Raw genomic sequence first — 13,570 nt, forward strand, 5'->3', positions numbered from 1 at the left:
AAACTGCTGCAAAAGAGCTTCAGGAACACTAATGTTTGTGACTGTAATGTTTGTCACCAGCTGTTGAGATATTTGTATCCAGGCAATAGAATGAGGTACATTTTCAGGATATAGAAAAATACAAGCTAAGGTCATTTAGTTTTCGCTTCAGCTTTGAATGTGACTCTCGAGGTGATTTCAGAATGAATTTCGTCCTCTGACCTTGACGACTTCGCCCCCCTCCACCTTCATCAGCTGACGGAGGTTCTGCTGCAGCAGGCTGATGTTGGAGCGCCACTTCAGCAGGCCAAGTAAGTCCACTGAAACAAAGAAAGAAACAAAAAAGGGATTACCACAAAGCACAGCATGACGTTTGTCCTGCCAATGGATAGACAGCGTGAAGAGAGATGGAGAGGCAGCGAGAAATGACAATTAAGATTGAACATTTGAAGTAGAGCTGTGGGGCCAGAGGTTTTCCCCAAACATAACAGTCAGTTTGAAAATGTCCCAGACACAACTTGAGTCATTCTATTAAATCTATCACTTTAATTATTGAAAATTAATTTGGGAACAAGAGGATGAGTCATGATGTAATTAATCACGCTATATGGAGCGCTCGTTCAAACCAATTTTGGCAGTTTATCGAATTGGGACTGTTGCGGCACTGGGTTTGTTAGCCATGTGAGCAGCCTTTAGATATGTTTTTTAAAGTTTAAAGATATTCAATAATTGATTAACAGAGTAATTGTCCCAGCTATAGTCCAGTCCAGATGAAAATTATTTTGTAACTTAGTCTAATTTGCTTTTGAAACTTTGAGGATCTACTTATTTGAATTAGGTCTATGAAGTGTTAGAACGAGGACCTTGATTAACCGCAAACCATTTTTACTAACGTACAGATATCCCCTTCCCAATGTGTGTCTATAGGTAAAAAAAGCGTGACGTCGTTGATGGACCCATTGACATCAGGTGAAAGACCCAGATATCCTCAGCTTGGCCACTTTGTCGAAGCCATGCACTCTTCCTGGGGTCATGGCTGCTCCCTCTCTCCGCTCACCATGCCTGATCAGCTATGTGAGGACCAATTGTGCGTGGCGAGACAGTGATATATGCCTGTCATCTGCAAACCTGACAACATATCGGGCTTCAGTCACAAGATCCCATCTCAACTACCAAGGATCCCACTCCCCAAGGAGACATACATTTAAAAATTGACGGTTGCAGCTCAGAAAGACAAATGAGAATAAATCATCGGGGAGCTTGTTCCCACTGTAGCACTGTTGGAGGCCACACCATATGTAGCACATGGGACAGTGAGGGGGGTGGGAGGTATTGTTTGCATTCAGGAAAAGTGCCTTCAAAATTATTTCTGCCCCAGAATGGATGTCTTTTTCGTCAACCGGATTTAAAAGCAGCAAAACTGGCAGATGTGTTAAAATGATTAATTCTGAGACAATAGGAACAACTGTCAGCGCATACAAGTTATCAAAACTCCTTTAAATCCCGATTTCAATGTTTATTTGCAGTACATCTTGCCTGACAAGAGCATTTTTGTTTTCTTAATTAAAAGAAAATGCAACCAATAAAGTAGCCCTAATAGATTGTTATTTTAATTTAATAGTTACAACCTTGTTTTTGGTTTTAAAATGTGAAAGTGCAGGTTTTGCAAAGTGATGTAAGAGCAAATTCACACTGTACAAAAACATACTTCTCTACCGTACGACTTGTCTTGGTAGGAATAGGATGTGAATCCACCTGTATATAAAGCAAGCAGTCTGTTACAAGGGTCATTCAAGTGTCCCCCCCCTGAAGCGAATATGAATCCAACCAATAATGGAGGGAGAAGTATAGACACAATTACAGGCGCGAATATCACGTGTTTTTATTATCGGTTAATATGTTGATTAACAAGAAATTAATTCATTATTTGTTCTCTATATCGAAAAAAAATGTATGTCACCGGAGACAAATGAGAGATTCTTAAATTGTGAATTTGAATTAGGGCAACAAAGGCTCAGGATGTAGAGCGGGATGTCGTGCTAATAACTCGGTGTCTTGGGCAAGACATCGGACCACAGCGGTCTCAATGGTCAGGCAATGTTTTTGACGAAAGTGCAATATCTATTATGTCTATAGGAGCACAAGATCACATATGAACAGCAAATACGTTTTTGAACATTTAGCCTCATGATTTAAAAGGTTAAGGTTAACATTGTTTGTCTCAACTCTTTGTTGACTTAAAATAACTGTTGGAGGGGGAAGGTTATGTCAAATTGTAGAAAAGGGAAATTAGAAACAAATAGTGAGCGAGCGAGCGAGCGAGAGAGAGAGAGAGAGAGAGAGTGAGTGAACTAGGTGTTTAGAGTTTTAAAGAGCCTCCAGGTTTTAATAAAGCAGTCAGACTGCAGCACAGACAAAGAGAGATTGGCTCGGCTTGCTTTATTAAAATAACTTAAACCTTTTCCTAGATCTTCAGTGTGGGATGAAACCCCATGGGAACACACACTCACAAGCACACACAGGCCGTTTCTCAATGTCGAGTACACATGCTGCAGAGCCACTATTTCAAGTATACTACGTCACCGAGTGGCGCCGAATGCTGAGCATTTAACATGCATTTAAACAGTCCTTCGGCGCCTCTCCATGACGTAGTATACTTGAAATAGTGGCTCTGCAGCAGGTTTACTCGACATTGAGAAACGGCCACAAACACACAGCTCTATGTTTAATCAATCTCAGTGAACAAGGCAGCGTGATCCCAGAGCACCTATTGGTGCCATGCAAATTAACAGCACAAAGTGCCAGGTAAATATCAGCTGCTCTACTGGACTGAATCTTCTCACCAGGACACACACTGCTGCTCTCACACAGAAAGAGGGAAGCTTGGAAAGGAAGGTAATGTGGATAAGAAAATGCTGCAGAATGATTTCTTCCTCTGTGTTTTATACTGTCCTTCAGTTTAAAGACAACGGTTTGAGCTCCTGACATTGCTTCCCCCTATCTATTGTAATGAGTGTGGGCAGGTTCTGCTTCTGTAACTAAGGCTGCTGACATCACCACCCACTGAGCAGAGTAGGAGGGCACACACGACTGTATTTTAATGACAACTTCATACCGCAGACTAAACTTAATAACCCTCAGAGGGAACGTTACTGGAACAACACAGAACGCCCCCCTCTTTCATACAATATACTAAGCTGCACTTTATGACAAAACTATGAAGAAAAGGGAAGATCTAACCGTGGCTGTTCTGGGGTCTTTAGTGGTCCACTAACCGAGGCTTTTAAACAGTTCTTGTGCATGTTATCCGAGCAACATTTAGGAGAGCAACAAGGAAAAATCGACTTTTCTCTCGCATGCTGTTATCTGTTATCTTTCAAGATGTTCTACAAGGTAAAATAAGGCCTCCATATTAGTATGTGGCTGGCAGAGGTGGATTTCTACTGAAGATTGATGCAGACAGCTGTTCCTCTTCTGCAAAGTCACAGTCAGGTGAAAATGTCAGTGGAATGTTTTCAAGTGCAAGAGGTCTTACACTTTTGCTACTCAGACTGTCCTGTAATATAAGCAGAGACACTAAAGTCATATAACTTTATCATATCATATTTCACAGTGTATTCAGTGAGTGCTCTCATGCCGCAAAGGGCTCAACCATGCAACACATACATTTGCGTCAACGATTCACCTTAAGCGTTTCCATTCAAACTAGCCTTGTCTGACTATTTAAAATGATCCTTGCATTCAAATGTATAAAAACATTAGAGGCTTATTCAAACAGGTTGTTGAGTTGGGCAGGTACTACTCTATGAATGACTATGCCAGTCAAAGTAAGCCTGCCATGAATGTGTCGCTTCTTCATTTTGATTCTCTTTGAGGCTGCGGCCAAAAAGCACAGAGGAATGAGGAAGCATTCATTTCAGCTCTAATTAAAATGGTGACCAAACAAAGCAAAGAGTGCAGGGGAAAGCAAACCATCACACAATCATCACTAGGACTACCGTGTTATGAACACAATCTGGAAATACCAACATGTCCAGGGAGGGTTAACAGCAATGTCTGTTGGGGTTTATGAACATGTATTATGTCAAGGGAGAACAGAGGAGGCCAAAGTGCTTTAGACATGAGCCACAGGGCAGCGATGGGGATTTCCCCAGCTTAACGAGTGTAGATCTTCTCAGGATCCATGGAAATGACTCCACCTGATGACAGCAGTATACAGAGCAGTATTCGAGATGGAGTGAAATGTACTGACTGATAGAAGGGAGTTGAGGAAGAGAAAGTAGGTAAGAAGGGGAAATGGATGAAAGACAAAGGGCAAACGTCCAGCATGTGTTCACGTTTGAAGTCCAGGTGAGAAATCCCGGGGTCTTACTCTGAGTAGCATGTGCATGGTGAATGGACTGCATCTATAAAGCACGTATTTAGCCTTTGAGACAACTCAAAGCACCTTTTACAGTTTTGACCACACACAAATTCATGCAGAGACAGAGGGTACCAGACAAGCCACCTGCACATCAAGAGAGAGCTAAATGTAAACAAACTCACACGCAGTCAGGACCTACAGTATATGGTAGGGATGTAACGATGTATCAAATATATCGCGGTAAATAAATGTCTCAATACCGTCGTGAGACTGACAAAATCTGAGATTTTTTAAATCTTTTTTAAATATATATATTTTTTAAACCTTTATTTAACCAGATGTTCCCATTGAGATCATCGATCTCTTTTTCAAGGGAGACCTGTCCAACATGGCAGCAAGTAGGTTACAACATGAACATAAAACAACAGATAACAAAAGGACATCGTATTTACAGGGCTATGTACATACCTAGAGACATTGACAAGTACCAACAGTATATTTATATCTCGCCCTGTCAATAAGCCTCACCTTCTTGGCAAACACTGTATTGTTTTTGAAGTGGTGGAGAGACAATGCAAAACATTACCCAGCTTCTACCTGAAAATGTGGACATGCTCATATTCCTAAAAGATAACCTTGATGATGCTGAGTGAGTGAGTTAGTGAGTTAGAGTTGAGTTACTTGAAAAACTAAAGTGAAACTTGATTTATTCTATTGCAGGGTCTGATTATTATATTGTAGACACTTTAAAATACTACTATCCTACTAAAATGCTGTACAAATCAGATATTTTATTTTATTCAATATCGCGATAAATATTGTACCGTGGACTTTTTAATCGCGATATTATTGTACCGTGAGTTTTTGGTATCGTTACATCCCTAGTATATGGGGCTTAGTATCTTGCCCTAGGACATTTTGACCACAGGGGTCAGTAAAACCCCAGCCTTCTGATTGTCTGCCCTATGAATAAGTTGTCTTTAAAAGTCAGGCACTTTAACCCAAGGTTGTTTTAAAATCCAGGGTCTGTGTTGTTGAAATAGATTTGTATGCATTTTTCCTTCAGTGAGTGCTTTTCTTCAAAGTACATTTAAAAATGAGGGTGATCATTTGGGCTAATGCAAGCATTTCCTTAAGAATCGGCTTTAGGGTTAGAACACTTGGGTGAAGACCTTGATTATCATAATTAAATGTATAACTGTTTAATATCCATGGGGACCCTAAAAAAATGTGCTTTGTAGAGAAAAAAGTGAAAGAGCCCAGAGTGTGAAAAAGACACAATAGTTGACTGAAGTATAGAGGTTATTACCGTTCTGTGTGAGTTTGGTGGAGCAGACCAGGGTGGCGATCTGGAAGGAGTCCTTGCTGATGGTGCAGTTGCCCAGGTTATGGGTGTTTTTCCCGGTGGTGGAGTAGCCCTTCTCCTCCAGCTCCATCTTGGTGGCAGGCAAGTTCAGGTACAGAGAGGAGTCTTCCAGCTTCTTTGCTTCAGCCTGAAGAGACATTCATATCAAGTTTTGTGAACTATTACTTTTTTCAATAGAGCAAGAGTAATTACAAAACTCAACTGCAGTGTAAAATGAGATTAGACAAATCTAATTGTGTTCCTACATTAAATGTTATATTAAGATAATTAGCAAAGGTATTATTATACCATTTTAAATCGAATGTATTTTCATTTCACTGAGGGGGTTGATGTGTACAAAATATACAATCCTCCATAGAAGGCAGGGAAGCTATTATTACGCATCTCCTCATAATACAGGCAAATGTTCTACCTAGACTCTTTTTGTGGGCCAGCCCTGCAGGTATGCAGCCGGTAACAAACAAACCAGAAGGGACTCCTAACCGTGCTATGGGCTCGTTCATATTTACCTTATACACGATGAGATCATGCTCGCCGTCCCTCAGGGTCGTCCCATCGTACCTCATCAACTTCACGAAAGACAATGCGAATATCTTCTCCGATTTGTCTTTGGCTGTGGGAGGAAGAAGAGAAAAATGAGAAGGACAGAAAACAGAGAGGGAAGGAGATGTAAATCACTGCATTTCAGATTCATACATACTTTGGCTTTTGGTGTATATATAAACTTTTTTTTAAATTTTTTTAAGAATGCAGGGAGTGGTTAGAGACAGGCTCCTTCGCAGCAAACTATGCTGTGTAGTGCTTGCTTTACAACAAGTCATTAACAACTTACAGATAATCCCAAATGTAAATCTCTACAGTACCGGCTCCGAGTAAGATCCTCAGCTGGCACAATCAATCAATCAATCAATCAATGTTTATTTATATAGCCCAATATCACAAATGTTACATTTGTCTCAGTGGACTTCACAGTTTGTAAAGAATATCAGTATGACAAAACGACACCCTCTGTCCTTAGACCCTCACATCGTACAAGGAAAAACTTCCAGAGAAAACCCACAGTTTAAAGGGAAAAATGGGAGAAACCTCAGGGAGAGCAACAGAGGAGGGATCCCTCTCCCAGGACGGACAAACGTGCAATAGATGCCGTGTGTAAATTGAAAAGATAATACATTTGCAACATAGGTAGTCCAAATGTTTGGAAATGCATGCGTGTATAACAAGAATCTAATGTTAATGTCTGTATCTGTGCACGAGTTGTTCATCACTGCAATTATACAAGGTTGCAAATGAACTGTGGATGGCAAAAAGCAGGTGGGATATGCTTACATTTTTTTAAAATTATAAGCAGATATATGCAGCCTCTGAACATTGATGTAATTATTATACAGGTAGGGGTTTTTAGACATAGGAAAATAAAAACAGCTGTAAAAGAAGAAAGAAAAATGCTCATTGCTTGTGTGTATGTGCACACACACGTGAGACAGTTAATTGGGTTGTTGTGGGGAAGCGCTGCATAAACAAGCGAAAGAGTTATGACTTTGTCCTGTAACCAAGCGTTTGTATACGGCTGCATACATCATCATTGTGGATCAACAAGCTCAAATGTAAGCGCAGGGCGACGTGATTCATCGAAGTATCTTGCACATTCTATCTGCATAAATCCCCTCATTGGTTTGCTGCCTGCAGCCTCGCCGGTGAATAATTGCTGGGTTGGCATCAGAGGAACCAGCGGAGGGAAAACACTGCACGCATGTCACCCAGTTAAGAAAAATGTTTAAGTGACTCTCTAAGGAAAGGAGAAACTTGGGATTCTGGGAAAGAGGTCAGTTTCAGGACAGTGACTCTCTTTCAGCTAATCAAAGTCAAGCTTGTAGGAAAGCTTTGTGGCCTTCTACCTCCAAGGTGGGCTGTCACTTCACATTCATGTTAAATGTACTGTCCCCATCCTCTGCCCACTCACCAGGTAGTGACATAATGACAAATGGAACAGAAGTGAAAAGATGGCAAGGATCTCTTACAGCTGTGGTGGCATCTGTGATAGCAGCCATCGGTCTGATGAGCCCTGACAGTGTTAGAGCGCTGGTCTGATTCTGAACCAGGGGCTGTGATACAGAGCACATGAGCTGTAGCAGTGACCCTTATTAGCAGCTCTGTCACTCTGTGTTTCCACCAACAGTTCAGTCCTACTGAAGCTGGGAGCAGTGGAGGAGGCGGGAAGGACACAAGCAGGAGGCGGCAGAGGCAGACAACTGAGAGGACTTGAGAAGTGCTTTGCTGGTAGAATGTAGACATTTCTTCACTTTTGCTTATTCTTATGTTCACTGATTTCTTTTTTTTTGAAAATGATAATTGTGTTAGTCTCTAAAATACGATTTGTAGACTAGATCTAAACAGTTTAATCAAAATTGTATATTGTCATTAAAAAAAATAGTACAGCTCCTGCGATAGTCAATAATGCAAATGTTCTTAAATCTAAATGACACATTTTTTCCAGGTTCGATAATAATGATTTCAACGTTGATATCGAACTGGAAGTCGGCCGCACAGGGAAATTGAATTAAAATTGCATCAGTTGTCTTCCAGTACAATTAAAGGGGAGAAAACCAGCAGAGTGGTGAATGTAACAGATTTGATAGTGTTTATAGGCAGCCAAAACTCAGACAGCGTAGAGAAATGGAAGTAACATGCGCACAGGTGTCTGCATAATTGGATACAAGTGTAAACACTGATAGGAAAATACAATGCATACACCACACAGAAACCAATATTACCCGGCCAATGCAATCCAACTTATCTCTCTATTGCCAATTGTTTGTGAGTACAAGTGTGGTAGCATCATTATGCCCCTCAGGGCCCAGAGTCACTTGAGGTGAGCAAGTTTCTAAAGCAACCATTGCAGCATGATAACAGCAAGTCGCAGCGTTTCAAAGGCATGCCTCGTAACAGCATTAGTCCCAGCAGAAGCAAGGTGCCAAGCATGACAAGAAGGCTCTCCAAGTGGATTATAAGCTCTGAGAACTGGCCGTTTCTGCCCAAAACACCTGCATGTCGGTGAGAAGCCAACCGAGCTGAAGGGTTTTGGAACTGGAGGATGACAGCAGCTGTATATTATTTTAGGGAGGAGGTTTACCTTTCCGTTCTGATATGCGTTGTGTCCTTCTCTTCCTTTTGTGCCATGTGAAGTAATTGTTTAATACACCTGTTGTGGCTCCCATTACCCCACCAAATCCTCTTTCCCTGCCCCAGCTCGGCTGCTGGAGGGATGGCCTCGCCATGTGGCAGACAGATGGGATGGCAAGGCTGCCAGTACCAGGCTTCCCTGCCCTCTACACCCCCAACATTAGACAGGATGTTAAAAAATAAAAGGCCATATAACACTGGCTACATTAAGCTAGACACTGGTCCCAATAAACAAACGAGTCCCCGCAGGCATTTTTTCACATCCCAGCTGTAGTGTCGGACGAGCCACTTCATGATGCTGCTGTGTGCATGGGCAGACTAATACCTCTGATTAGTGTGACAAAGGGTGAGCTTCAAAGTATTTATAACTGTGCCGCACATCTGCTCCGATTGGATATCTTCCATTCGGTTTTTTTCAGCGGATAGATTAGCCGTCCAATTGTGCATCTGGCCATTGGCGAAAAGTTATTATTCACACGCTGACATTTGTACTCACAGTCCTGCGATGAGCGGTGGCGAAAGGTGAACCGCAAGTGACTCCGGTTCACGTCTTCAATAGGGATAGCAACCTGAGGAGGTGGACAGAAAAGGGTTTTGTAAACATAATATCACAAAGCAGATTTTTAAGGACGCACTGGGAAACACATAAGCCCCTGATTTTAGATTTCCATTTTAACGTAGTAACAATGTTTAAGTAATAACAATGTCCATTTTTGGAAATTGGTAACTTGTGATACTTAAGTCCAATTCATTTGTAGTGAATGTGCTAAAACATGAAAAACCCCTGATATGGACCTTATTTTATTTATATACATTTCTGCTGCCACCACATTAATCATTTAATATACTGCATGGTTTAATATTGATCGCCGTCTTTCTATGCTTCAAAGCTTCATGGGTGAATATCCACCACAGTGTTCATTCTACAGAACGCTGGTGATGGAAACCAGTGTAGTGATGAATAATGGATTTAAGAATGATATAAAAAAGGGAGGCAAGGCATTCGAGGTGGAAAATAATCACAAAATGATTACCTGCAATAACTGAGAATAAAATGTAAGGAGTGAGACGTACCTTTATGGTTTCAAACCAGCGTGGCTGCTTCACTTGGTAGTAGATGACAGACTTGTACTCGTTGATCCCTTCATCCCCAGCGCCAGGGAAAATCACATTCTAGTGCAGAGAAAGAGAGTTATCAAACAACAGGACTGGTTATCTAGTTAAACGGGCAATTCAAGGTTTTCAAATCATCATCGTTTAGCTTCTCTCACTGTCAAAATATTAGCATCATCGCTGCATGTAGGAAACTGACTTTCACTTTTTTTGTAATAAAAATGTAGTCTGTGGAACATAAAGCCTTTCGACTATAATGGCCTTTAAAAGTCTGTATGCACTTCATGCATGCACACACGCGTGTTGGCTGCCAATCTCATGACAGCTTTGTGGAAATAAGAAATAAATTAGATTTTAATTATTTAAGGAGGGGCAGTGGCTCCCATGCAGAGAGAAGTGGAGGAGAGCCAGGCGCAGGGAGAAGAGCAGCTGGTGCTGATGGAGCCAGCCATGTAATATTGGTAAGGGTGCGTTATGTAAAATACTACGACCCCTTGGGGGATTTTGGCACGAGGATTGGAGTGACAGCGGATAGCAAGCATGCCTTGTTTTCTATCAATCGGCACTCAGCCTGCCCACCTCCCGCTACTCCAGCTGACTCCCTGCCCTGCTGCTGCTAAAATACTCTGTCGCTAATGGCTTCTGACAACCAGCAATTATCAGGAATAACAGGCCTCGTCTCCCCAAGCCATGCCGAGCGGATCTGGGGGGCAGGTGCGAGCTCTAGTGACTCTTCCCCTTACACTAAAAGGCCTGGATTCAGGAAAGCTTCCGATTTTGCCGAGGAGAAAGTGGCCGAGGTCCAGACACAGCCACAGGCTACTTTGTCAAGGTCATGAGAGGCCACTGTCTAGCCCAGGGGTCTGCAACCCGCGGCTCCGGAGCCGCGTGCGGCTCTTTAAGCCCTCTGCTCTGGCTCCCTTGAGCTTAGACAAAAATAAGAAGGAAATGAAATAAAATATATTTGTAGGACTATTTATATTTTGTTGCAAGGTTGAAAATGTTTCATATCTTGTATTTTGAGGTGATACTGTGAAACATAAATACATTTAAAAAACGGTTTTAATTAGGTCAACTAAAATATGCGTCACATCCTGCTACGGTCCCGCGCCAGCGCCTTTTCATGCAGGTGAATAACTGACCCCCGGATCGATGAGCGAACTATGGATAAATCAAAGAAAATAAAAGTATCAGAGGAACACAGAGGGTTCATTCTGCATGGCTAGAGTTATATGCTTTCACAGCAAACGATGCTGGCTTACCGGTATGTTTGATATGTGGAGAGAAGTTGTTAAAGGTGCTGCAGCTTTACGTATTGGAGGAACAACACGGAAGAGGAAGACAGCTGACGATCTTCAGTCATAATTCAATCAGTCAACTCTTTTTAGGGTGCAGCTATATGTTTTATTTATTTCAAAGTGGGCCCATTTTAACTATATTAATTTCATTCAAATGTGCAGAGGACTCCCCAAGTGCTGTGTTGATTTATTTTAAAGTAGGCCTGTGTATTCTTTTTTATTCTCCTTATAAGAGTTCTTTGTATATTATTAAGGTAAATGGTAAATTGAGGTAAACAGTTTTCTATAATGTAATAAATAAAAGTGAACTGAAGTTTTTGTCTACGATATAACAATATATACAACTTTATAAGCTATCAAATATGTTTTGCGGCTCCAGACAAAAATAATTGGTGGAAAAGGGGGCAAAATGGCTCTTTTGGTCAAAAAGCTTGCAGACCCCTGGTCTAGCCTCTTACTACACAACATCACAAATATGTTATAAAATTGAGTAAAGATGATGAAAGACAGTGGTATAGAAAGAGACCAAAGAAGAAGAAAGGAGAGACTAAGGCTGAGACATAATCAGAGAAAAATCAAGGGAGAATTCGACAATAAGTGAAACTTGCGAAGCAAACCTATTATAAAACTACATGTAGTTTGTACACAAGTGCCTTGTGTATGGAGGCGTCTTCATTATATAACATAAATGGTTTGATGTAAACAAAAGAGTTCCTTTCTCAAGGCAGTCGTTGCTCAGACACAGAATTGTCCTGCCAATTAAAATCCGGGAAGGAAGACGGAGAATTTGACCAATTAGTTGTGATCCCTACAGGATCCAACAGATGAGACTGTTCTATGAAAAGCTGCAAGGCAAGATGTTGAAAAGAGCTGCAGCGCTGCAAGGAAACAAGGCCATGACATCCGCAGGTGTGATCAATGAACATAAGCTGACAATTTGGGTATCATTACAAAAAAATAAATAATAGTAATAATAGAAAACCGATAAATACCCCATGTTTAAAAACTGTATTTGCAACAAGCTATCAATAAAAAAAATGGTATGAAGTATATAATGTCTTCTGGTAGATGCTTGTAGACATTGTAGTACAATAAGTATAATACAGTATATAAAAACATTGGAAGTTTGTGAAAAATCTGTGACCAGTGACAAATGTGTCCATATACTGCATTATAAATGATACCATCAAGAACAGTCAATGAGAATAGTTGTCTAGCAACGAAGCAGTGGATAATTGTGTGTATTTCCCGGGACTGTAAAATCAGAAAGAAGTTGAGATCATCCCTTCTCTCTGCTACTTCAGAACTGCATTTACAGCATAATCACTACGGATGCTTACACTTCCTGCCTGCTGGGCCAAATCACTGACGAAGCCTCTCAATCTTAGACTAATGTGTATAATTACAGCAGCTAAGGGTAATAGTGCTCTCCTTTGATTGGCTGTTAGCTGCAGGCCGTCCTTGCAAATCACTCCTTCGTCATTAGTCCTTGTGACTTCAACTCAGCCATAATGAGTGTGAACATTTTACTGTTAATACATATAAGAAAGCCTTGCTAGAAAATATTAGCTGTAACTTAACTGCATGTAAACTGAATACGGGTTAAATTAGTCTCTGAAAACAAACTGAGTGGGTTCATTCTCCCACGAACAAACGCCTCCTCCCAGAGCCACTCGTACATACTCCTCATGATCATCTCCCTTACACCTCTCTTATCCCTCAATGCCCTCTGCAGAACAAGAGGTAAAGCCATTCCGGATGCATAAACATCAGAAGAATGGATTACTGGCTAGTTGCTTTGGATAAAACACAGCCTTCATAAGGACATTAGACACCTGAAGCAAAAGTTCATGAAACGTGTTCCAGCTTGCACATTTTTTGGAAGCCATCATAAGGATTTGAAACCTAGATTTTAAGAACAGATTCTCCATACTGTGGGAGTGCAACTATCTACTGTATGTTATACACCCACAATAAAAAAAACTACCTTATTTGACCCGACTTCTAATAAAACTCTATAGCATCCCGTTAAACTTTAAACCCATGCTCCTTTTATTGCCTGTCTGCATGTCTTGGTCTATAACTGATTCTGACAATGACAAGGTTGATTCCCGCATTAGTGAGCCAAATGTTAGGCTACTCAATCAACCACAAAGACCCAATATTGCATTCTGTCATTTTTTGACGGGCGGCAAAAGGCGTCCAGTCTGGCCTGGGTATCATGCTGCTTTACAGGAGTGCTAGTCAGTTAAGCAGCGTGCTGAGCTG

At 41.1% G+C, this 13,570-nt stretch overlaps 1 protein-coding gene across 1 annotated transcript in view; it reads right to left on the bottom strand.

The window, feature by feature from the left end:
- Positions 1–13,570, bottom strand: part of dock1 (dedicator of cytokinesis 1) — a 180,613-nt gene that overhangs the window by 127,031 nt on the left and 40,012 nt on the right. The window contains exons 15-19 of the mRNA XM_010766495.1: positions 9,966–10,064; positions 9,388–9,460; positions 6,218–6,321; positions 5,652–5,835; positions 202–299 (exon numbers count right to left, since the gene is read on the bottom strand). Coding sequence (XP_010764797.1) covers positions 202–299; positions 5,652–5,835; positions 6,218–6,321; positions 9,388–9,460; positions 9,966–10,064 — 558 coding nt within the window. The remainder of the gene's footprint in view (positions 1–201; positions 300–5,651; positions 5,836–6,217; positions 6,322–9,387; positions 9,461–9,965; positions 10,065–13,570) is intronic.

The sequence above is a fragment of the Notothenia coriiceps genome, unplaced genomic scaffold, assembly GCF_000735185.1.
Source record: "Notothenia coriiceps isolate Sejong01 unplaced genomic scaffold, NC01 NC01_scaffold00003340, whole genome shotgun sequence".
In the NCBI taxonomy this organism is placed as follows: domain Eukaryota; kingdom Metazoa; phylum Chordata; class Actinopteri; order Perciformes; family Nototheniidae; genus Notothenia; species Notothenia coriiceps.